General features: G+C 39.4%; 1 protein-coding gene across 1 annotated transcript; it reads right to left on the bottom strand.

Annotated features, from left to right (window-relative positions):
• Window positions 1-15,323: 15,323 nt before the first annotated feature.
• On the bottom strand, window positions 15,324-24,087 carry Ctsr (cathepsin R). The gene is made up of 8 exons (NM_175581.3): window positions 24,022-24,087; window positions 22,796-22,931; window positions 22,404-22,526; window positions 22,160-22,309; window positions 19,007-19,231; window positions 17,648-17,810; window positions 16,344-16,461; window positions 15,324-15,538 (listed from the first exon to the last, which is right to left on the bottom strand). The coding sequence occupies exons 2-8, from the start codon at window positions 22,919-22,921 to the stop codon at window positions 15,439-15,441; spliced, it is 1,005 nt and encodes a 334-aa protein (NP_783171.2). The 5' UTR covers window positions 22,922-22,931; window positions 24,022-24,087; the 3' UTR covers window positions 15,324-15,438.
• Between the last annotated feature and the right edge of the window lie 853 nt (window positions 24,088-24,940).

The raw sequence follows: 24,940 nt of genomic DNA, 5'->3' as shown, positions 1-24,940 counted from the left end.
TAAGCTAGAAGCAAAAGTACTGTAAAAACATATCAAAATTGTCATATTGGTGTTAGCTCTGAATTCTTGCTGATGAAAAGTATGAGAATTTGAGGCTACTAATACTCTTATAGTACAAAATGCAATATTTAAGCATGGAATGGGAAGGATAAAGAGATTGCTTAGAGGTAAAGAGTACTAACTGCTCTTCCAGAGGACAAGAATTCAATTTTCAGCACCCATCTGGTGGCTCACAATCACATGTAATTCAATTTCCAGGGGATTTGGCATCTTCTAGCCTCTATTAGTAGGTATTGAGTGCTTACAGTACACAGAGACACAGGCAAATCATCTTTTACAAATTAATTGATATTTAAGAATAGAATCCTCAGAAAATTGGACATAGTACTACCTAAGGACCCAGCTACACCACTCTTGGCACACACCCATAAGATGCTGCAGCATATAAGAAGGACACATGCTCCACTATGTTCATAGTAACCTTATTTATAATAGCCAGAAGCTGAAAAGAATTCAGATGTCTTTCAGTAAATGAATGGATACAGAAAATGTGATATGCTTAACCAATGGAGTTACAACTCGGCTATTAAAACAAGGACTTCATAAAATTCTTAGGCAAATGAATGGAACTAGAAAATATCATCTTGAGGAGGTAACTGAATCACAAAATAACACACATGATATAAACTCACTGATAAGTGGTTATTAGCCCAATCACTCAGAATACCCAAGATACAATTTACAGACTACATGAAGCTTAAGCAGAAGGAAGACAGAATTGTGAATGCTTCAGTCCTTCTTAGAAGGGGGAACAAAATACTCAAGGGAGATAGAGGATGGGAGGCCTTGGAAGGAAGAAAGAATGGGGTAGGGAAAGGTGCACAGGATCAGGTATGGGAGGAAACAGGAATGATATACAGTGAATCAGGAATTTGAATAGAGGGGTGTAGAAATGGGGGATTGGAAGCTGGGAGTAGCCACCAGCAAGTCCCAGATGCCAGGAAAGCAAGAGGCTCCCATGACCCAGAGGTGATGAGATTAGTTGAAATGCCTAAAAGGGGGAGGGAGAACCTGTAGAGATCATATAAAGATGTTAGGCAAATCTCCTGTTTGGCAGATAGGGTCACCCACTCATATCCAAATTTTTAACCCAGAATTTCTCCTGTCTAAATGAAATTTGGAGACAAAGTGTGGATCACACACCCAAGCAAAGGCCAGAGACTGCCACAGATGGGGATCCATACCATACACAGACACCAAATCCAGACACTATTGTGGACACAAAGAAGTGCTTGCTGACAGTAGCCTAATATAGCTGTCTCCAAAGAGGCTCTGCCAGAGCTTGACAGATACAGATGTGGATGCTTGAAGCCAACCACTGAACTGAGCACCACGGAAACCCCAATGGAGGGGTTAGAGAAAAGACTAAAAGAGCTGAAGGGGTTTACAACTCCATAGGAAGAACAACAATATCAACCAACTAGACATCCAGAGCTCACAGATATTAAACCACCAACCAAACAGTACACATGGAGAATCTATGGCTTCAGTCGCATATGTTGCTGAGGATGGCCTTGTTGAGCATCAGTGGGAAAAGAGGACTTTGTCCTGTGCAGGCTTCCTGCCCAGTGTAGGAGAATGCCAGGGTAGGGAAGTGGGAGGTGGTGGGTGGGTGGGGGAGCACACTCATAGAAGCAAGGGGAGGAGCAATGAAAAAAGGTATTTTTGGAGGGGAAACTGGAAAAGGGGATGACACTCAAAATGTAAATAAATAAAAAGGTCATTTGCTTTTTATATTTTAGCTTGTTTATATGGTAGATTATATTTATTGACAAACCATCCTGGAATCTCTGGGATCAAGCCTACGCGATCATGCATAAGATATTTATGTGTTATTGAATTTGATTTGCAGTAGTTTTATTATTTTTGCATCCATATTTTAAGAGAAATTGGTGTGCAAATCCATTTCTTTATTGGCCTTTTATTTGGTTTACAATCAGAGTAAGTTTGACCTCATAAACAAATGGGCCAATGTTTCTTCTATTTCTGTTTTGTAGGATAGATTGAGGAGCGTTGACATTAGTTACCCATTGAATACCTGGTTTAATTCTCTCCTGCAACCATCTGCCCCTATGCTTTTAGTTTGTTTGCTTGCATGCTTGTTATTTTAAGATGAATAATTTCCTCTATTTCGCTATGAGTTATAGGTCTACTTACATTGTTTATATATCTTAATTTAAGCTTGGTCAGTGATATGTATCAAAGAAATATTTCACTTTTTTCAATTTGGCAGAGTCATGTATTATCTGTTATTAAGTTCTTTTTTGTCATCTTTAATTTTGCTAATTTTGATCCCCATCCCTACCTTTTAATTAATATGGCTAAGGGTTTGTGATTCTTACTGATATTCTCATAGAACCAACTCTTTGTTTCATTTATGGTTTTGTATTGTTTTATTGTTGTTACTATATTATTGATTTCAGCCTTAAGTTTGATTATTTATTGATATATTACACTTTTTCTCTGTGATTTACTCCTTTTGTTGTAGAGCTTACAGGGTTTTGTTTGTTACTCATAGAGCATATTTCAAGTTTCTTTCTGTAGTCAGTTAGTGCGGTGAACTTTCTCCTCTTAGAACTTTCTATATTTATCCCATATAGCTGGCTATGTTGTGAATTAATTTTCAATTCTTGAAAATATTTACTTTTTTCTTAATTTATGTCTTGACAAATGTTTCTTCACTAGTGAGATATTCAGGTTCCATGAGTTTGTAATCATTGAGGTGTTCCTGTTGTAATTGATATCCTGCTTTTTTGAAAGTTCTGATTACTTTATCTTTTTTGAAATTTTATTTTTATTAGATATATTTCTTTATTTACACTTCAAATGTTATTCCCTTTCCCAGTTTCCTGTCCATAAGCCCCCATCTTCTTCCCCTCCCCCATATGGGTGTTCACCCCATCCACTCCCTTACCACCACCACCCAGACATTCCCCTGCACTGGAGGTCCAACTTTGGCAGGACCAAGGGCTTCCCTTTCCACTGGTGCCCCAACAAGGCTATTCTCTGCTACATATGCAGTTGGAATCCTGGGTCAGTCCATTTATAGTAGTGGTTTAGTCCCTGGAAGCTCTGGTTGGTTGGCACTGTTGTTCTTATGAGGTTGCAAGCCCCTTCAGCTCTTTCAATCCTTTCTCTAATTTCCCCACAGTGGGTCGTGTTCTCAGTTCAGTGGTTTGCTGCTAGCATTCACCTCTGTTCAGATAAGATAGAGGGTATTATTTCAATTTTCTTCTATATCTTGAGAATTAATTTATATTCTAGCATGTGGAGAAGTTTCCATGAGCTGGTGAGGGAAAATACAAGGTGTTTCGTTTTTTGTGTGTGGTAGAGTAAAACTTTCTGTAAATGCCTGTTTGAAATAATTGGTTTATAATATCACAATGTTTCAGTATCTCTCTTATCATTTTTGGATAACTTGTTTATTGTCAAGAGTGGAACATTGAAGACACTCAATATAAAGTATATAAAGGTCAGAATATGATTTAACCTGTATGTGTGTTTCTTCATAAACTTGACTGTCCTTGTATTTGATATATACATTTTAAAAAGTATAAAGTCTTCAGTTGAATTTTTCCTTTGTTAAGTATGTAATGTCTTTTTATCACTGCTATTAGTTTTAGTTTGAAGTCGTTTTTGTCAGGTATATACCAGCTTGCTTCTTAGGTACATATTTTGGGATATAGTTTCCTATCTTTTTTATTATTTTTTTAAATTTACTTACATTCCAGGTGTTTCCCATATTCTTCTTTCTCACATACACAATTCCTCGACCTTGCCTCTGAGAGTATGCTCACAGTCTTCTGGGTATTCCCCTTCACTGTGGCCTCAAGACTCTTACCCTAAGGTCATAACTTTCCTTGATATTCAGTTGTGTTTCTTGGATGCAGCAGAAGGATGGATCTTGTTTTTGCATCCATTCTGCCTGTGAGTTTTATTTTTGTTGTTGTTGGTTTTGCTTTTGGTGTGTGTGTCTGTGTGTGTGTGTGTGTGTGTGTGTGTGTGTGTGTGTGTGTGTGACTGAGACCATTGATGTTGTGTTATCAAATAACAGTGTTTATTGTCTATTAGCAGCATTTATCCTGCTATTCTCAATGTAGTAGTGCAGAATTGGAAATTTCTGATTTCTTTGGAAACTCTGTTGTGTCATATGATGTTCCAGAAACTCTCTTATGTGAGATTGTTTTTGCAAAAACAGACATTTGCTGAGAACAGACGCATGACATTTTTCTGGAAGCTGCCCGGGAAAGGGGAATATGATAATTTGCTAGAATGGATGCTTGAGAGAACACATGATGTTTAGTAAAAGTATAAATATAACCCAACAGACGCTGTGTAATGTTGTGTGGTATTGGTACACCTTGCTACTTTGATGGTGTTCATTGGGCTTTGCTGATGCTAGTCTTTGCTGACAAGGTGGTTTTGCCTTACCACTCTTTGCTGACCATGATTTGTCATGGCTTTATATAAAGAAATACACCTAAAACTTCTGGTCATGTTCCAGAAGCTTTTTTCACTGCCCTGCATCTGTGAGAATTGGCAGAGCTGCATTGTTTCTTCTGGATTGAATTGCTCTTGCTAATTAAAGAATGATGTTTGCAAGTGGACTTAGCTACCACTGGTGATTCATGTGAACTGAACTTCTGATGTCCTGACAACACAGATTGGAATTTCCCAAAAGAACTACTTCTAAATATGGCCACATCCTCCTTTGGCCTACTAACTTTTCCTTTCCACTAGCTGTGCTGGGTGGTGGGGCAGATGGGAAGTTAAAGCATTTAGAGTAGGTTTTGAAAAGTACAAGCACAATATGGTATTAGAACAGAGACAGGCAGGTAGATCAGTGGAACAGAATTGAAGACCCAGAAATGAACCCACACACCTATGGTCACTTGATCTTTGACATTTGAGCTAATCCATCCAGTGGAAAAGATAGCATTTTCAACAAATGGTGCTCATTCAACTGGAGATCAGCATGTAGAAGAATGCAAATTGATCCATACATATTGCTCCATACAAAGCTCAAATCCAAGTTGATTGAAAACCTCCACCTAAAACCAAATATACTTAGACTAATAGAAGAAAAGTGGGAAAGAGCTTCAAACAAGTGGGCACTGGGGGAAATTTCCTGAACAGAACACCAATGGCTTATGCTCTAAGATCAAGAATTGACAAATGGGACCTCATAAAATTGCAACGCTTCTGTAGGGCAAAGAGCACTGTAATGGGACAGAATGGCAACCAACAGATTGGAAAAAGATCTTTACCAATCCTACATCCTATATAGAGCTAATATTCAATATATTCTAAAGAAAGTAGACTCCAGAAAATCAAATAACACTATTAAAAATGAAGTACAGAGCTAAACAAAGAATTCTCAGCTGAGGAATATCGAATGACTGAGAAGTACCTAAAGAAATGTTCAACATCCTTAGTCATCAGGAAAATGCAAATCAAAACAACCCTGAGATCCCATATCACTCCAGTCAGAAGGATTATGATAAAAACTCAGGTGACAGTAGATACTGGTGAGGATGTGGAGAAAAAGGAAGACCCCTCAATTGTTGGTGGGATTGTAAGTTGGTACAACCACACTGCAAATCAGTCTGGAGATTTCTCAGATATTGGATCTAGTACTACCGGAAGACACAGTATACCACTCCTGGGTATATACCCAAATGATGCTCTAACATATAACAAGGACACATGCTCCTATATATTCAGCCTTATTTATAATATTCAGAATCTGGAAAGAACCTAGATGCCCTTCAATAGAGGGATGGATACAGAAAATGTGGTATATCTACACAATGAAGTACTATTCAGCTATCAAAAACAATGATTTTATGAAATTCGTAGACAAATGGATGGAACTACAAAATATCATGCTGAATGAGGTAACCCAATCACCAAAAAGCACACATTGTATGCACTCACTGATGAGTGGATATTAGCCTTAAATCTTGAATTATCCAAGATACAATTCACAGACCACATGAAGCTTAAGAATAAGGACGACCCAAATGCAGATGCTTCATTCCTTCTTAAAAGGGGGAACAAAAATATTAATAGAAGGAGATATGAAGACAAAATTTGGAGCAGAGCCTGAAGCAATGGCCTATCAAAGCATGGCCAACCTTGGGATCCAGCCCATAGATATACAGCCACCAAACCCAGATAATATGGCTGATGCCAAGAAATGCATGCTGACAGGGGCCTGATATAGCAGTCTCCTGAGAGATTCTGCCAGAGCATGACAAATACAGAGGCAAATGCTTGCAGCAAACCCATGAACTGAGAATGGGGTCCTCACTGGAGGAGTTGGAGAAAGGATTGAAATAGTTGAAGGGGCTTGCAACCCTATTAGAGCAACAATGCCAATCAACCAGAGTTCCCAGGGACTAAACCACTACCAAAGAGTACACATGGACCGACCCATGGCTCTAGCTGCATCCGTAGCCGAGGATGGCCTTGTTGGGCACCAATGGGAGGAGAAGCCCTTGGTCCTGCCAAGACTGGAGTCCCTAGTGTAGGGAAATGTTATTGCAGGGAGGCAGGAAAGAGTGGGTGGTTGGGGAGAGAGAACCCCCTATAGAAGGGGGAGGAGGACAGGACAGGGGGTTATGGGTGGGAAACCAGGGAAGGGAATAACATTTGAAATGAACATAAAAATTATCCAGTAAAAAATAATAAAATTTCAACAACTATAAAAAAGGAAAAATATAATCCTACACAGTGCCTCACTCATTTGATTTCCTGGCTCAGGCTTATTTATTATTTGTGCTTTCTTGAGTTTTGCTAACCTCTTCAGGTTGAAGTTGTTCTTCTACCACCTGATATAAGTCTAGACTTTTAAATATACACTGATTAAATTTTGAGTTATAATAAAATGTCTTTTTCCATCTACTGTGATTGAAGTTTTGCTAAATATAGCAATCTGGGGAGGCAACTGTTCTCTCATAGATTTTATAGAATATCTTACTTTTGGTTTTAGAAGTTCTGTTGAGGTATCAGATGTTATTCTAAATGTCTACCCTTATATATTACTTTGCCTTTTCCCCTTGCAACCTTTAGTATTCTTTCTTTGTTCCCTATGCTAAATAGTTTAATTATTAGGCATTGAGAGAAATACCTTTTTATGGTTTAGTTTTCTTGGTTTTCTGATGCTTCTTTGATAGACTCTTTTTTATAAGTTATGGAAATATTCTTCTTTGAACTTTTGAGGGTTTGGCTTGAGTTTCTTCCCTTTCAATATTCCTAATATTTATAGATCTAGTCTTTTTGTAGTATCTCAGCTTTCCTCTGTTTGTTTGAATGAGGTTGTTTGTTTTTTTGATTCAACATTTTATTTGAGCTATGTGTCCATTGTTTCTACATTGTCTTCTATTCCTTAAGATTCATTCTTCTATGTCTTATATTTAGTCATTGAGTTTTACCTCTGAGTTTTATGTTTGAAATCCTATTTTTCACTTCCAGATTTCCCTTGGTTTGTGTTCTCCTTACTGATTCTATTTCTATTCTAAATATTGGATCAATTCCTTTTATTGCTTCTGTCTTCATTGATTCTTTTTTTTCTGTAAGGATGGTGTCAAACTTATAAAGGCTATTTTAAGATTTTTTTTTTTTGGTTCTTTTTTTTCGGAGCTGGGGATCGAACCCAGGGCCTTGCGCTTCCTAGGCAAGCGCTCTACCACTGAGCTAAATCCCCAACCCAAGATTTTTATCTTATGGTTTCAGCCACATTGAATTTATCAAGGCCTCCTGTAGGAAGGTTGATAGGCTTACTGTCAGCTAGGAGATGCTTGTTATCATGGAGAAGGAAAAGTCACAGCCATTCCCTATGCAATGGAGGAATACAGGATGCCATCTCACTGCACAGTATGGCCAAGAATTGAAACTGCGTGAATTTGTGTCAGTTAAAAATAGCAAATCCGGTTCTGTGTTTACCGGAAGTCCCACACCCGCGGATCCCGGCCCGCAGCAGCTCTCTGCTCCCAGACCCGGTGAGAGAGAGACCCAACCGCCTGGTCAGGTGGGCACTCCTGAGGCTGCAGAGCGGAAGAGACCACCAACACTGCTCACCCCTGCCCACATCCCTGGCCCAAGAGGAAACTGTATAAGGCCTCTGGGCTCCCGTGGGGGAGGACCCAGGAGCGGCAGGACCCCTGTGCCTGAGACACCGCCGGAACCTGAAAGAAACAGACCGGATAAACAGTTCTCTGCACCCAAATCCCGTGGGAGGGAGAGCTAAACCTTCAGAGAGGCAGACAAGCCTGGGAAACCAGAAGAGACTGCTCCCTGCACACACATCTCGGACGCCAGAGGAAAAAGCCAAAGACCATCTGGAACCCTGGTGCACTGAAGCTCCCAGAAGGGGCGGCACAGGTCTTCCTGGTTGCTGCCGCTGCAGAGAGCCCGAGGGCAGCACCCCACGAGCGAACTTGAGCCTCAGGACCACAGGTAAGACCAACTTTTCTGCTGCAAGAAAGCTGCCTGGTGAACTCAAGACACAGGCCCACAGGAACAGCTCAAGACCTGTAGAGAGGAAAAACTACACGCCCGAAAGCAGAACACTCTGTCCCCTTAACTGACTGAAAGAGAGGAAAACAGGTCTACAGCACTCCTGACACACAGGCTTATAGGACAGTCTAGCCACTGTCAGAAATAGCAGAACAAAGTAACACTAGAGATAATCTGATGGCGAGAGGCAAGCGCAGGAACACAAGCAACAGAAACCAAGACTACATGGCATCATCGGAGCCCAATTCTCCCACCAAAGCAAACACGGAATATCCAAACACACCAGAAAAGCAAGATCTAGTTTCAAAATCATATTTGATCATGATGCTGGAGGACTTCAAGAAAGACATGAAGAACTCCCTTAGAGAACAAGTAGAAGCCTACAGAGAGGAATCGCAAAAATGCCTGAAAGAATCGCAAAAATCCCTGAAAGAATTCCAGGAAAACATAAATAAACAAGTAGAAGCCCATAGAGAGGAGACACAAAAATCCCTGAAAGAATTCCAGGAAAACACAATAAAACAGTTGAAGGAATTAAAAATGGAAATAGAAGCAATCAAGAAAGAACACATGGAAACAACCCTGGATATAGAAAACCAAAAGAAGAGGAAAGGAGCTGTAGATACAAGCTTCACCAACAGAATACAAGAGATGGAAGAGAGAATCTCAGGAGCAGAAGATTCCATAGAAATCATTGACTCAACTGTCAAAGATAATGTAAAGCGGAAAAAGCTACTGGTCCAAAAAATACAGGAAATCCAGGACTCAATGAGAAGATCAAACCTAAGGATAATAGGTATAGAAGAGAGTGAAGACTCCCAGCTCAAAGGACCAGTAAATATCTTCAACAAAATCATAGAAGAAAACTTCCCTAACCTAAAAAAAGAGATACCCATAGACATACAAGAAGCCTACAGAACTCCAAATAGATTGGACCAGAAAAGAAACACCTCCCGTCACATAATTGTCAAATCACCAAACGCACAAAATAAAGAAAGAATATTAAAAGCAGTAAGGGAAAAAGGTCAAGTAACATATAAAGGGAGACCTATCAGAATCACACCAGACTTCTCGCCAGAAATTATGAAGGCCAGAAGATCCTGGACTGATGTCATACAGACCCTAAGAGAACACAAATGCCAGCCCAGGTTACTGTATCCAGCAAAACTCTCAATTAACATTGATGGAGAAACCAAGATATTCCATGACAAAACCAAATTTACACAATATCTTTCTACAAATCCAGCACTACAAAGGATAATAAATGGTAAAGCCCAACATAAGGAGGCAAGCTATACCCTAGAAGAAGCAAGAAACTAATCATCTTGGCAACAAAACAAAGAGAATGAAACCACACAAACATAACCTCACATCCAAATATGAATATAAAGGGAAACAATAATCACTATTCCTTAATATCTCTCAATATCAATGGCCTCAACTCCCCAATAAAAAGACATAGATTAACAAACTGGATACGCAACGAGGACCCTGCATTCTGCTGCCTACAGGAAACACACCTCAGAGACAAAGACAGACACTACCTCAGAGTGAAAGGCTGGAAAACAACTTTCCAAGCAAATGGTCAGCAGAAGCAAGCTGGAGTAGCCATTCTAATATCAAATAAAATCAATTTCCAACTAAAAGTCATCAAAAAAGATAAGGAAGGACACTTCATATTCATCAAAGGAAAAATCCACCAAGATGAACTCTCAATCCTAAATATCTATGCCCCAAATACAAGGGCACCTACATACGTAAAAGAAACCGTACTAAAGCTCAAAACACACATTGCACCTCACACAATAATAGTGGGAGATTTCAACACCCCACTCTCGTCAATGGACAGATCATGGAAACAGAAATTAAACAGAGATGTAGACAGACTAAGAGAAGTCATGAGCCAAATGGACTTAACGGATATTTATAGAACATTCTATCCTAAAGCAAAAGGATATACCTTCTTCTCAGCTCCTCATGGTACTTTCTCCAAAATTGACCATATAATTGGTCAAAAAACGGGCCTCAACAGGTACAGAAAGATAGAAATAATCCCATGCGTGCTATCAGACCACCACGGCCAAAAACTGGTCTTCAATAACAATAAGGGAAGAATGCCCACATATACGTGGAAATTGAACAATGCTCTACTCAATGATAACCTGGTCAAGGAAGAAATAAAGAAAGACATTAAAAACTTTTTAGAATTTAATGAAAATGAAGATACAACATACTCAAACTTATGGGACACAATGAAAGCTATGCTAAGAGGAAAACTCATAGCGCTGAGTGCCTGCAGAAAGAAACAGGAAAGAGCATATGTCAGCAGCTTGACAGCACACCTAAAAGCTCTAGAACAAAAAGAAGCAAATACACCCAGGAGGAGTAGAAGGCAGGAAATAATCAAACTCAGAGCTGAAATCAACCAAGTAGAAACAAAAAGGACCATAGAAAGAATCAACAGAACCAAAAGTTGGTTCTTTGAGAAAATCAACAAGATAGATAAACCCTTAGCCAGACTAATGAGAGGACACAGAGAGTGCGTCCAAATTAACAAAATCAGAAATGAAAAGGGAGACATAACTACAGATTCAGAGGAAATTCAAAAAATCATCAGATCTTACTATAAAAACCAATATTCAACAAAATTTGAAAATCTTCAGGAAATGGACAATTTCCTAGACAGATACCAGGTATCGAAGTTAAATCAGGAACAGATAAACCAGTTAAACAACCCCATAACTCCTAAGGAAATAGAAGCAGTCATTAAAGTTCTCCCAACCAAAAAGAGCCCAGGTCCAGACGGGTTTAGTGCAGAATTCTATCAAACCTTCATAGAAGACCTCATACCAATATTATCCAAACTATTCCACAAAATTGAAACAGATGGAGCCCTACCGAATTCCTTCTACGAAGCCACAATTACTCTTATACCTAAACCACACAAAGACACAACAAAGAAAGAGAACTTCAGACCAATTTCCCTTATGAATATCGACGCAAAAATACTCAATAAAATTCTGGCAAACCGAATTCAAGAGCACATCAAAACAATCATCCACCATGATCAAGTAGGCTTCATCCCAGGCATGCAGGGATGGTTTAATATACGGAAAACCATCAACGTGATCCATTATATAAACAAACTGAAAGAACAGAACCACATGATCATTTCATTAGATGCTGAGAAAGCATTTGACAAAATTCAACACCCCTTCATGATAAAAGTCCTGGAAAGAATAGGAATTCAAGGCCCATACCTAAACATAGTAAAAGCCATATACAGCAAACCAGTTGCTAACATTAAACTAAATGGAGAGAAACTTGAAGCAATCCCACTAAAATCAGGGACTAGACAAGGCTGCCCACTCTCTCCCTACTTATTCAATATAGTTCTTGAAGTTCTAGCCAGAGCAATCAGACAACAAAAGGAGATCAAGGGGATACAGATCGGAAAAGAAGAGGTCAAAATATCACTATTTGCAGATGACATGATAGTATATTTAAGTGATCCCAAAAGTTCCACCAGAGAACTACTAAAGCTGATAAACAACTTCAGCAAAGTGGCTGGGTATAAAATTAACTCAAAGAAATCAGTTGCCTTCCTCTATACAAAAGAGAAACAAGCCGAGAAAGAAATTAGGGAAACGACACCCTTCATAATAGACCCAAATAATATAAAGTACCTCGGTGTGACTTTAACCAAGCAAGTAAAAGATCTGTACAATAAGAACTTCAAGACATTGAGGAAAGAAATTGAAGAAGACCTCAGAAGATGGAAAGATCTCCCATGCTCATGGATTGGCAGGATTAATATAGTAAAAATGGCCATTTTACCAAAAGCGATCTACAGATTCAATGCAATCCCCATCAAAATACCAATCCAATTCTTCAAAGAGTTAGACAGAACAATTTGCAAATTCATCTGGAATAACAAAAAACCCAGGATAGCTAAAGCTATCCTCAACAATAAAAGGACTTCAGGGGGAATCACTATCCCTGAACTCAAGCAGTATTACAGAGCAATAGTGATAAAAACTGCATGGTATTGGTACAGAGACAGACAGATAGAAAAATGGAATAGAATTGAAGACCCAGAAATGAACCCACACACCTATGGTCACTTGATTTTTGACAACGGAGCCAAAACCATCCAATGGAAAAAAGATAGCATTTTCAGCAAATGGTGCTGGTTCAACTGGAGGGCAACATGTAGAAGAATGCAGATCGATCCATGCTTATCACCCTGTACAAAGCTTAAGTCCAAGTGGATCAAGGACCTCCACATCAAACCAGACACACTCAAACTAATAGAAGAAAAACTAGGGAAGCATCTGGAACACATGGGCACTGGAAAAAATTTCCTGAACAAAACACCAATGGCTTATGCTCTAAGATCAAGAATCGACAAATGGGATCTCATAAAACTGCAAAGCTTCTGTAAGGCAAAGGACACTGTGGTTAGGACAAAACGGCAACCAACAGATTGGGAAAAGATCTTTACCAATCCTACAACAGATAGAGGCCTTATATCCAAAATATACAAAGAACTCAAGAAGTTAGACCGCAGGGAAACAAATAACCCTATTAAAAAATGGGGTTCAGAGCTAAACAAAGAATTCACAGCTGAGGAATGCCGAATGGCTGAGAAACACCTAAAGAAATGTTCAACATCTTTAGTCATAAGGGAAATGCAAATCAAAACAACCCTGAGATTTCACCTCACAGCAGTGAGAATGGCTAAGATCAAAAACTCAGGTGACAGCAGATGCTGGCGAGGATGTGGAGAAAGAGGAACACTCCTCCATTGTTGGTGGGATTGCAGACTGGTAAAACCATTCTGGAAATCAGTCTGGAGGTTCCTCAGAAAATTGGACATTGAACTGCCTGAGGATCCAGCTATACCTCTCTTGGGCATATACCCAAAAGATGCCTCAACATATAAAAGAGACACGTGCTCCACTATGTTCATCGCAGCCTTATTTATAATAGCCAGAAAATGGAAAGAACCCAGATGCCCTTCAACAGAGGAATGGATATAGAAAATGTGGTACATCTACACAATGAAATATTACTCAGCTATCAAAAACGAGTTTATGAAATTTGTAGGCAAATGGTTGGAACTGGAAAATATCATCCTGAGTGAGCTAACCCAATCACAGAAAGACATACATGGTATGCACTCATTGATAAGTGGCTATTAGCTCAAATGCTTGAATTACCCTAGATCCCTAGAACAAACGAAACTCAAGACGGATGATCAAAATGTGAATGCTTCACTCCTTCTTTAAATGAGGAAAAAGAATACCCTTGGCAGGGAAGGGAGAGGCAAAGATTAAAACAGAGACTGAAGGAACACCCATTCAGAGCCTGCCCCACATGTGGCCCATACATATACAGCCACCCAATTAGACAAGATGGATGAAGCAAAGAAGTGCAGACCGACAGGAGCCGGATGTAGATCTCTCCTGAGAGACACAGCCAGAATACAGCAAATACAGAGGCGAATGCCAGCAGCAAACCACTGAACTGAGAATAGGTCTCCTATTGAAGGAATCAGAGAAAGAACTGGAAGAGCTTGAAGGGGCTCGAGACCCCAAAAGTACAACAATGCCAAGCAACCAGAGCTTCCAGGGACTAAGCCACTACCTAAAGACTATACATGGACTGACCCTGGACTCTGACCCCATAGGTAGCAATGAATATCCTAGTAAGAGCACCAGTGGAAGGGGAAGCCCTGGGTCCTGCTAAGACTGAACCCCCAGTGAACTAGTCTCTGGGGGGAGGGCGGCAATGGGGGGAGGGTCGGGAGGGGAACACCCATAAGGAAGGGGCGGTGGGAGGGGGATGTTTGCCCAGAAACCGGGAAAGGGAATAACACTCGAAATGTATATAAGAAATACTCAAGTTAATAAAAAAAATAGCAAATCCATGTCCAATACAGAGGTCAATGCTAGCAGCAAACCACCAAACTGAGAATAGTACCCCCTTGGGGGGAATTAGAGGAAGTATTGAAAGAGTTGAAGGAACTTGCAACCCCATAAAAACAACAATGCCAATCAACCAGAGCTTCCAGGGACTAAACTACTACTGAAAGACTATACATGGACTGACCTAGGGCTCCAACTGCATATGTAACAGAGAATAGCCTTGTTGGGGCACCAGTGGAAGGGAAAGCCCTTGATCTTGCCAAGGTTGGACCCTCCAGTGCAAAGGAATACGGGGGAGGACAATAAGGGGGATTTATAAGGGGAATACCTGTATGGGGGAGGGGGAGGGGAGGGTGTGGGGGCTTATGGACAGGAAACTGGGAAGAGGAATAACCTTTGAAATGTAAATAAAGAAATATATACTAAATTTTTTTTTAAATAGCAAATCCAAAAATTCTCATATAGTCTTTCAGAACAGGGTTGCTGGTGGATAAATGGAATCCTGAAAAAATGACAACCAATAGTGGAATGCCATGCATTATTAAGGAGTAACCTGCACTTTCTCCTGAACACCAGCAACGTATTCACTCCTGAATTTAAGATAAATTTTATGTTTGACCACAAAAGGTCACTACAGAAAAAGAAACTACAAATTATACTAGAATTTTACTTTTAAAGTCTTTTGTTTGCACAAAAATTAATGGTGAAAATAGTACTATCATAGAAATCATGAATATTCAATAGTGAGTGCAACATTTGTGATTCATAATGTCTTAAATTGAAAGCTCCAAGAATTCAAATGACAACAGAGGGTTCTTCTAGGATTCAACTCTTTAATACAGCAAGAGAAGGCTGGACATTGAAGTGAATAACATTACTGTGAAAATGCTGTCTTCTGCCAAATTCTTCCCCGTGCACATCAGACTCCTCATACGGTGGGATAATGGGCATATGAAGCAATTGCACAAAAGTTGTTCTGGTCTTTGGGAATCTTCATGTAGCCTCGAAGGCCCCATTTTCTACCCCAGCTGTAAGGAATTATGATTTCAATTTAATAGAAGTATAGCAGCATGAAGAGTTTATAACAAGACTTGACAAAATGACAACTTCACAGAAGTATCAGAAAAGGAAGAGGGTACTAAAGGGGCTATTATAGAAGGTTCTGGATGCTACAGCATTAAAAAAGGATTATTTTTTACCCAGAGGTGATTCTGAACTAACACATGACTAAGATTTTAGAAAAGCAACAGCACAAACATGATACTTACATGGGTGAATGAGAATGCAATGATAATATATTTTAAGAAAGTTGTTTAAGAAAGGTCAGTGGGTAAGGAATTGAGATCAAATTCACAAGCCATTTAAAAGCAAGAGTGACATTATAGTGCCCCTATAAAACAATTCATTGGGACATGGGCACAGAGCATACTTGGCATAACCAGGCTCGACAAATTAGACTGTGGTCTTCTACATAAGGAGGAGACACTGCTTCAATATAGAAGTTGGATAATGTTTGAGAAAACAATATCAGACATCTATACACTTACACATGTTCACACACACACACACACACACACACACACACGTTCACAGACATGAAGATATGTAAGTATTCATATATATATACATACCACTCCACATGTACATAGAAAAACAAGAGCACATTTTTTCAACTTAAGTGGGAAAAAAGTATTTCTAGTCTATGTATCCAATTACTGATTGGAACAGGCAATTCTGTCATGAGTCCCCTGGAAAGGCAGTCAATAGTATCAACCACTGATCCACCTCTCTGGCCCCTGAAATTTTAAATACAGAATTTCTGTCAGTTTATACCTGTTCTTGATCAGCCAGTAGCTATTGCCATCTGTTTCATTTCCCTCAAATCCATAGCCAACCACCAGGACTGAATGATTCACAGTATTGTTGCTGCAATTCGGCTCATCATAAAGACCTGAGAGATAAAATGGAAGCTTGTGTGAGGCACCCATGACACATGAGAGTGACCACTGCCAGAAACGATAGGTAAGCATTTTCAAAAGTTCCTGAAATAATGTAAGTATCACTAGAGTTAATATTTGGATAAATTGTTACCTGGATTACTAACATGTATAGAGTCTCACAGAAAACTGAAGATCAGATTTGTTAATAAACACTTGTCTATGTGGACATGAGATGAGTCCTTGGAACCTTTTGTTTTTGCTATTATATTTTTATAACATCTTAAACTCACAGGACATAAGTTACTTAATTCATAATGCTATGTTAAAATTCGATTTATTTTGGATAATCATTTCATGTGGCAAGTACCTTCCCCTAATGATCGAAGATTTCAGGGGACTAATCACTTGGCAAGTAGTAGGCAGAACTTCCAGGTCAGAGTGGGGGAAGAGAGGAGAAGAAAAGAGAGTACAGGAAAAAAAGGGAGGAGGAAGATAGAGGAAGAGAAGGATGACCCAGATCAATGTGGCTTTAAATAGTCTCATGTAGCCATAAATGTCTTATAACTGATGGATAATTACAGGACATTTTGTCTTATCTAGGTAGGCAGTTTATTTCAATATCAATTGTCTATGAATTCATTGTATGGACATTTGTGGGGTGGAAATTTACTGATATAAATATGATTGATAAATTACAAGTTTCTAGAGTTTTGATTTTGCTGGGTTACTGGGAATTGTGACTATAACCACAAGGGGCAGATGGCTGCATGGGGTTGGCATGACAGAGACCTGCCAAGGGAGCTTAGCAAGTTAGGTAGAGACATTTTGAGAGATCTGGGCCAGACAGTCTGCCAAGATGAGAATACTCCACTGATGCCATGTGGCCCAATGGTGTCAGTGCTAGCATGAGATGGTGTTCCTTTTTTAATATTTCCTGTTACAATTCCCTATAATTACTTAAAGCAGCCAGCAAATGGAGGAGAGTTGAGAACTTAGCTAGCCAATAACCTTTATGAATTATGACACATTAACTTGCATTTGAGGGATCAGATGAAAAATAGCCCTCAGGATAATTGAATGGGCAGGAGGATAATCTAGAAATTCACGTCAAATTTACAGAGAGAAGTGAACCCAAGACTCTATAGTGGTATAGGGATTATATGAGAATTTTTCTTTTATTTCTTCACATATGCTAACCTTTTTTGTAGAAACCGAAGCTGTTAAATGAAGCATCAACTGCAACAGAGATGGGCCCAATGGTTGCTACAGCTTCCATTAGAATATCCTCACTTTCTGGGAGAGATACAAATCCTGTGATTTCCGCCTTAGAATGCTTTGGATTGTACCTGCACACTCCTTCCTTTAAAAGACAAAAGGGGTAAGAGAGTCAATTACTTCCACCAACCAGAGCAAAGCAAAAGTCACAAGCAGAGCACTCTGCAATTACTTGCAATGTAGCAGAGCATTCTCCATTCTCAGCTGTTATTAGTCATTCCAGAAAGTGAAAGTACTCTAGCAGATCTGGAAGAGAAAGTTAATTCTCATGCCTTCAATGATAACAAATTCATCTTGCTATCCACAGGGATTTCTATTTTAGGATTTTTTAAAAAATAATTTACTTATTTTTATTTTATGAGCACTGGTTTGTGTGTTGGCTGCAGTATATCTATGCTCATGTATTGGATGCCCTGGAAATGGAATTATAGACGTCTGTGAGATGCCATGTGGGTGCTGAGAGTTAAACCTGGGTCCTCTGGAAGAGAAACCAATGTTCAGTAATTTCTGAGCCATCTCTCCAGGCTCCATAAATTTTTTTCGTTTACTGAATATTTTTTAAATTTACATTTCAAATATTATCCCCTTTCCTGGTTTCACCTCTGGAAAATCCCTATCCTATTCCCCTTCCCTCTGCTTTTATGAGTGTGCTCCTCCACCTACCCACCTACTCCATCCTGCTCCTGCCTTGAGCATTCCCCTACACTGGGGCATCACGCCTTCACAGGACTAAGGGCCTCTCCTTCCACTGGTGACTGACAAGGCCATCTTTTTCTATATATGTAGCTGGAGACATGGGTCCCTCCATGTGTACTCTTTGGTTGATAGTTTAGTCCCTGGGAACTCTGAAGGGTCTGGTTGATATTGTTGTTCTGCTTTTGGGATTGAAAACTCCTTCAGCTCCTTCAGTCCTTTCTCTAACTCCTCCATTGGAGACCCTATTTTTAGTCCAGTGGTTGGCTGCAAACATCTGCCTCTGTATTTGTCAGGCTCTGGCAGAACCTCTCAAGAGACAGCTATATGTTGACAAGAGCACATAAGAAATGCTAATGATGGAGAAATTTGTATTATATGTACAAAAATTTGTAAATTCTTCCTATTCACAGAACCAAAGACAACTACATGAAAATCATCACACCTGAAAGCTGTGCAAAAGATGATACGTTAATGACAGCATTGATGGTGTACAGAGATATTCTACTACATAATCTGAACTCTGAAGGTAAATAAATATCCCTACAGCTGCCCAACACTCCAAGATGAGTTGCAATGACAACTTACTTTTCCTTTATATGGATAGGTTGCCTCAGCCTCCAGACCGCCATTGTTCAAAACATACTCATAGGCAATGTGTGGATCACCCCATTGACAGCCTTCATTTCCTTGAGATTTAGTACAGTCCACGAGGTTCTGCACACTCAGAGGGGTGAGTTGGCCAGTTTTGTTGAACATCTGTCCTTCTATGGCACCAGTCACAGCAAAAGCCCAACAAGAATTACAGAATTTCTAAGTAGAAAACAAAATATGGTCATCCACAAAGAAATACTAACTACACCGACAACAAAGGCAATAAAACAATGTATGAACATTATATATTACCAGTTGATGGATGCCTAGGAAGTGATGATAACTCTCCTAAGAACATACCTTCTGGCCCCTATTTGTTTTCTGTGGACCTATTGGTTTTATGTATTATTAATGACAAAAAAAATGGAACATCAATTCTACAGAGAAAGGGACAGAAGTTGTTTATTAGAAAGTATGTGTGATGATTACTAAGATGAATATACATTGTAAAATTATAGAAATCATACAAAGAAGAAAAGTATTATTTAAAAGATGAAGATATCAGTAGATCTCCCATGCTCTTGGATGAGCAAGTAGAATTTACATGGTGAAAATGGCCATCTTACCAAAAGCAATGTAGAGATTCAATGCAATTTGCATCAAAATTCCAACACAATGCTTTGTGGACCCTCAGAGAGCAATTCTCAACTTCATATGTAAAAAAAAAAAAACCCAAACCCAGGATATTCAAAACAATCTTGAACAATAAAAAGAATTTCAGGAGGAAACACCATCTCAAGCTGTACTGCACAGCAATAGTGATGAAAAACTGCATAGTATTGATACAGAAACAGGCAGATTAAGTAATAAAATAAGAATCAAAGAGGCAGAAATAAACCCATATACTTTTGGACACTGGATTTTGTCAAAGAAACCAGAACTATACAATGGAAGAGGGAGAGCATCTTCAACAAATAGTGCTGGTTTAACTGGAAGAATGAAAATTGATGCCTATTTATCATACTGCACAAAATTCAAGTCCAAGTGGATCAAGGACCTCAACATAAAATGCACTATATCTAATAGAAGAGAAAGTGGGAAATAGCCATCAATGCATTGGTACAGGAGACAACTTCATGAATAGAAAACCAATGGCCCTGGCTTTAAAATCAACATTTGATAAATGGGACCTCATTAAACTGAAAAGCTTTCATAAGACAAAGAACATTTTCAATAGGACAAAAGAGATGCCAACAGATTGCAAAGAGCTCTTCACTAACACTACATGTGATAGAGGGCTAATATCTAAAATATATAAAGAACTCAAGAATGTAGGCTCCACCAAACCAAAAAAAAAAAAAAAGAATTAAAAATGGGGTACAGAGCTAAACAGAGAATTCTCAACAGAGTCATCTCAAATAGCCAAGAAGCACTTACAGAAATGTTTAGCATCCTTACTCATTATGGAAATGTAAATGAAAACAATCTTGAGATTACACCTTATACTACTCAGAATGGCTAAAGTAAAAAACTCAAGTAACAGCCCATGATGGTAATGATGTGGAGCAAGGAGAACACTATTACATTGCTGGTGGGATTGCAAACTTGTACAACCACTCTCAAAATCAATTTGGTAGTTACTCAGAAAGTTGGAAGTAGTTCTACCTGAAAGCCCAGCTATACTGTTCCTGGGCATATACACAAAAGATGCTCCACCGTATCACAAGGACATGTGCTTCACTATATTCATAGCAGCCTTATTTGTAGTAACCAGAAAGTGGAAACAACACAGATGCCCCTCATCCAAAGAATGTATAGAGAAAATGGGGTTCATTTACACAAAGAATTCAGCTATTAAAAACAAGGACATCATGAGTTTTGTAGGGCAATGGATTAAACTAGAAAATATCATCCTTAATGGAATAACTCATGTCATGGGAATACCCAAATGACATGTATTATATGTACTCACTGATCAGTGTATATTAGCCACAGTGTACAGAATACCCATGATAACACCCGCAGACCCTAAGAAGTTAAACAAGAAGGAAGACCCAAGTGATGATGCTTGAATCTCATTTATAAGAGGAAACCAAATAGTCCTGGGAGACAAAGAGATGGAGGGAGCTGTGTAGGTAGGGGAGGGGGAGGGGTATAGGGAGTAGGATCAGGTATGGGGAGAGACAAGAGAGAGGCACAAAGGGCCAGGAGAATGCATGGAAATCTGCAGCTTCTGGGGGATGGGGGATAGAGTTATGTCTAGGAAATCCCAGAGACTGGGGATGATAGGAGGCTCCCAGGAGTCACTGTGGGTGTCCTTAGCTGAAATGCCTAATAGTGGGGAAGTAGAACCTGAAAGCCATCTCCTGTAGTTAGGCAGGACCAAAAGTGGAGGAATAAAGACACCAACTGACCCACAAAACTTTTGACTCAATATTTTTTCTATCAAAAAAAAAATACACAGACAAAGATGGAAAAGAGTCTGAAGGAACAGTCAATCAATAACCTGCCAACTTGAGACCCATCCCATGGGCAAGCACCAATTCCTCCTGATCCTATTAATTATACTCTGCTATGCTTACAGATTGAAATCTAACATAACTGTCCTCCAAGAGGCTCTGCCCAACAGCTAACTGAAAGAGATGAAGATACCCACACCCAAACACTGAAAAGAGGGTGGGGACACTTACGGAAGAGTCAGGAGAAGGTTTGAAGGCCCTGAAGGGGATAGGAACCACACATTAAGACCAACTGTGCCCACTAACATGGACCCCTTGGAGCCCTCAGAGAATGAGCCACAAACCAAAGAGCATACAGACACTGTCCTGAAGCCACCCGCACATATGTAGCAGAGGATTGTCTTGTGCAGCCTTAGTGGGAGAAGATGGACCTAATCCTGCAGAGACTTCATGTGCAGGGCTAGAGGAACACTCAGAGGGCCCCACTCTCTCAGAAGTTAAAGGAGTGGGAATAGGGAAAGGTTTTCTCTGAAGGAGAACTGGGATAGGGGCAGCATTTGAGATGTAAATTAATTAATTAAAAAACAAACAAACTGCATACTCTCCACATTCATTGTTCACACAGAATGCCCAAGTCTTTTTCTACTTCATCATGACTCAAGAACATGGACCTCTGACACTGTCATACCTGATTCTGTACTCGAGTCACGTAGCCTTTCTTTCTCCAGTCCACAAATTTCGGTAGAACATTACCAACATCACGCTTCCTGATGATTTTTCCCTTCCTGTGACTCCGGATTGGAATATTGACCATCATTTTTCGGAATTCTTCAGCAGTCTTTAAGGAAAGTCCACAAAGAATTATAAAACAAGAGATTCCATGTAAACCACTCAAGAAGAACACAGCATGAAGAAGTCCATGCTACACTCACCAGGTCACCAAATTCATTCATTTCCATGATGAAGCCATTCTTCCCCAGGCTATTCTCCCTGTTGTGCAGTTTGATCATTTTCATGTTTTCTTCCCATACTGCTCTCCTATGTCCTTCTTCCTCCTAGAAATGAAGATAAAGTTTAATGTTTATTTCTTATTAATTCCTGCAGGTAGACTTGCAGTTGCAGTTGAATAGAGAATAAGGGGAGGGATTTTGGCAAACTGTAACCATTCTCTGCATACTGAGGAAAGGGGAATCTGGACACCATTTGCTCCCAATTACTGCAATTAGATAATATATGAGTGAGGGGTGTTGTAATTCACCTTGACAATTCAAGACCAATGCTAATTTATTCATGGGTTTTACTGGACAGTTTTTGCTTTACTAACCATAGTGTATGATTTTTCATATTCTGTCTTCCAATCATGCCATTCAGCATCCAAACTGGGATCAAATGCTAGGGCACCTGAGCCTACTCCTAAACACAGGATGGCCAAAAAGAAAGTAGAACTCATTCTTCAAGACCTGGAGAGGAAAAATAAATTAAGACATGAGTATATAAACATTTGCAGTGTCTTCTTATTGCTTCTTCAGAAATTAAATTATCTATGATCAGTAAAATTCTTTGAATAATTCTTTCAAACACCTTTCCACGGATTGTAGAAAAGGGCTGAAGATACATTTGAAATCTATCAGCCATTGAGTTTTATTAGATTTAATGCAAATAAATGAAGCATACATGTGTAGAATTCTAGCAATGGAGACATAATGTGTAGTGGATAATATTATTTTAGAAAGATCTCCATACACAGAGAGGACAGGAATTAAAAGCAACCATGAATTTAGGGTATTACAAACTCACTATTTTTGCCATTTACAACATCTGTTATGTGGTATCAGCTCCTAAATTCAAGATGAGCTCAAGGTTCAGGCAATTTGCCATCACATTCCTTTCTAATATACAGCAGATGGTTGGCTTGTCTCTAACCCTCCCTTCTTGAACAGAAACATTGTGAATTATCTTATATAAAGAGTGTGGAGAGAACCAGGTGCTCTTCTGCCTCACTGTTGAGATCATGAGGCAAACTCCGCAGTCGTTACATTAATTAGAAAAGCATTCATGGGAAAACCATACAAAGCCAGATAGGAGTCAAGCTGGAGTACAATACAAAGCATTTAATGGGATTTCATATTCATGATGCTCTGATTGCTTCAGCAAAGTCTTCATAGCACCTGGACGGGACGTGCCACCTTTTACTACATGTGCCCATGTCAGTTTAAACCCATGCACACAGGGATTATGAGCAAAAGAAAAATATCTATTGCCCAGGTGATGACAATGAAGGTTACTGGTGTTCAAGAAACCAGATGTAACATTTTGTGGACAGACCCACACTTGCACTTAATGGGAACTTACACAAACCTGGACACAGGTAGAGCCTAGTTTCCTCTTTGCCTTCTTAGCCCCCGACCTCGTCCCACCCACACACAACAGTATGAATGAGCCTTAGAATATATTCTCCTTCTTGGGTATCTATGTGATCCTCCATGAAGTCTCTCAAGGTTCCCTTCAAAGGTCATATCCCATTCTGACTCTGTATTGGCAGGGCCTTACCTTTGGTGATGGCTGTTGCCTCAGTGTGTTGCAAAGAGTCAACTCTTCAGAAATTGCTGAGGTTCCAGGATCTGTCTTGGTAACCCCTCACTCAGGCTTTAAATCCCAAGTTGGTCCCATATCTCAATCCTCATCTTCTTCTGATTGGCTCTGTTGGTGACTGGATTAGGCCTCCAGGCTATGGGAATTAAGGCTTTTTAAAAGATATAATCTTAGCCTATCCTTCTGCGGTGGGAGTGTGCAACCTCTGTGTACAGTAGGGAGCTAAATTTGTGAACCTTGCCAGAGGAAGTTAGATCGCAATCTTGTAGCCCTTAGATCACATTATAGCTGACATTTTGCTGGTTGTGGTGTTCCTCATAAAAGCTGTGCTGCATTGTACTCTAATACTTTAGAATGGGAGGTTTTGATTACTGACCCTTGCATGGGCTTAGTACATTCTATTTTGTGTTTAACTCATAGCTATGATATGATCCTGTGAGAACACAAACCTTGAGATGTTTTGATCTGTGTCTGGGTGCAACACACCTGGATTTTGTTGAAATCTCTAGGAGACGATGATGCCCAAATTTGAAAATAGTATTCAAATTTTAAGACTAAGAGGGGAAATAAATGGTTTTCTAAGAGAGGGATGTCTCTTGAAACTCTCTGACTTTTCTCTTTTGAAGGTTATACTGAACAGCCATCTAGAAAATCCATCTTATGTATCATTCTTCTTTATAGTACACACAACTGGAAGTTCTTATATTTAATATTTTCATAACATACCCTAGTGTACTTGGGGGCATCCACATAGTTTTGCAACCAGCGCAAGAGACATGCAGATGAGTTTTCTCTTCAAGGCAGTTCTAAATAAAAATCCTCTAGCCTATCCTTCTTCCTTAGGACCCACCCTTTCTTTTTTCTCTTTATAAATATT

This window comes from Rattus norvegicus, chromosome 17 (assembly GCF_036323735.1).
Source record: "Rattus norvegicus strain BN/NHsdMcwi chromosome 17, GRCr8, whole genome shotgun sequence".
In the NCBI taxonomy this organism is placed as follows: Eukaryota; Metazoa; Chordata; class Mammalia; order Rodentia; family Muridae; genus Rattus; species Rattus norvegicus.
Note: the sequence above shows the minus strand (reverse complement) of the source record. Positions and strands in the feature narration are given on the sequence as shown.

Excerpts from the sequence above, each read along its gene's own strand:
- Ctsr (NM_175581.3), bottom strand. The coding sequence starts at position 22,921 with ATGAGTTCTACTTTCTTTTTGGCCATCCTGTGTTTAGGAGTAGGCTCA. Across the intron at positions 19,232-22,159 it reads TGACTCGAGTACAGAATCAG|AAATTCTGTAATTCTTGTTG; the intron begins GTATGACAGTGT and ends TTTTCTACTTAG. Across the intron at positions 15,539-16,343 it reads TACTGGCTGATCAAGAACAG|CTGGGGTAGAAAATGGGGCC; the intron begins GTATAAACTGAC and ends AATTCCTTACAG.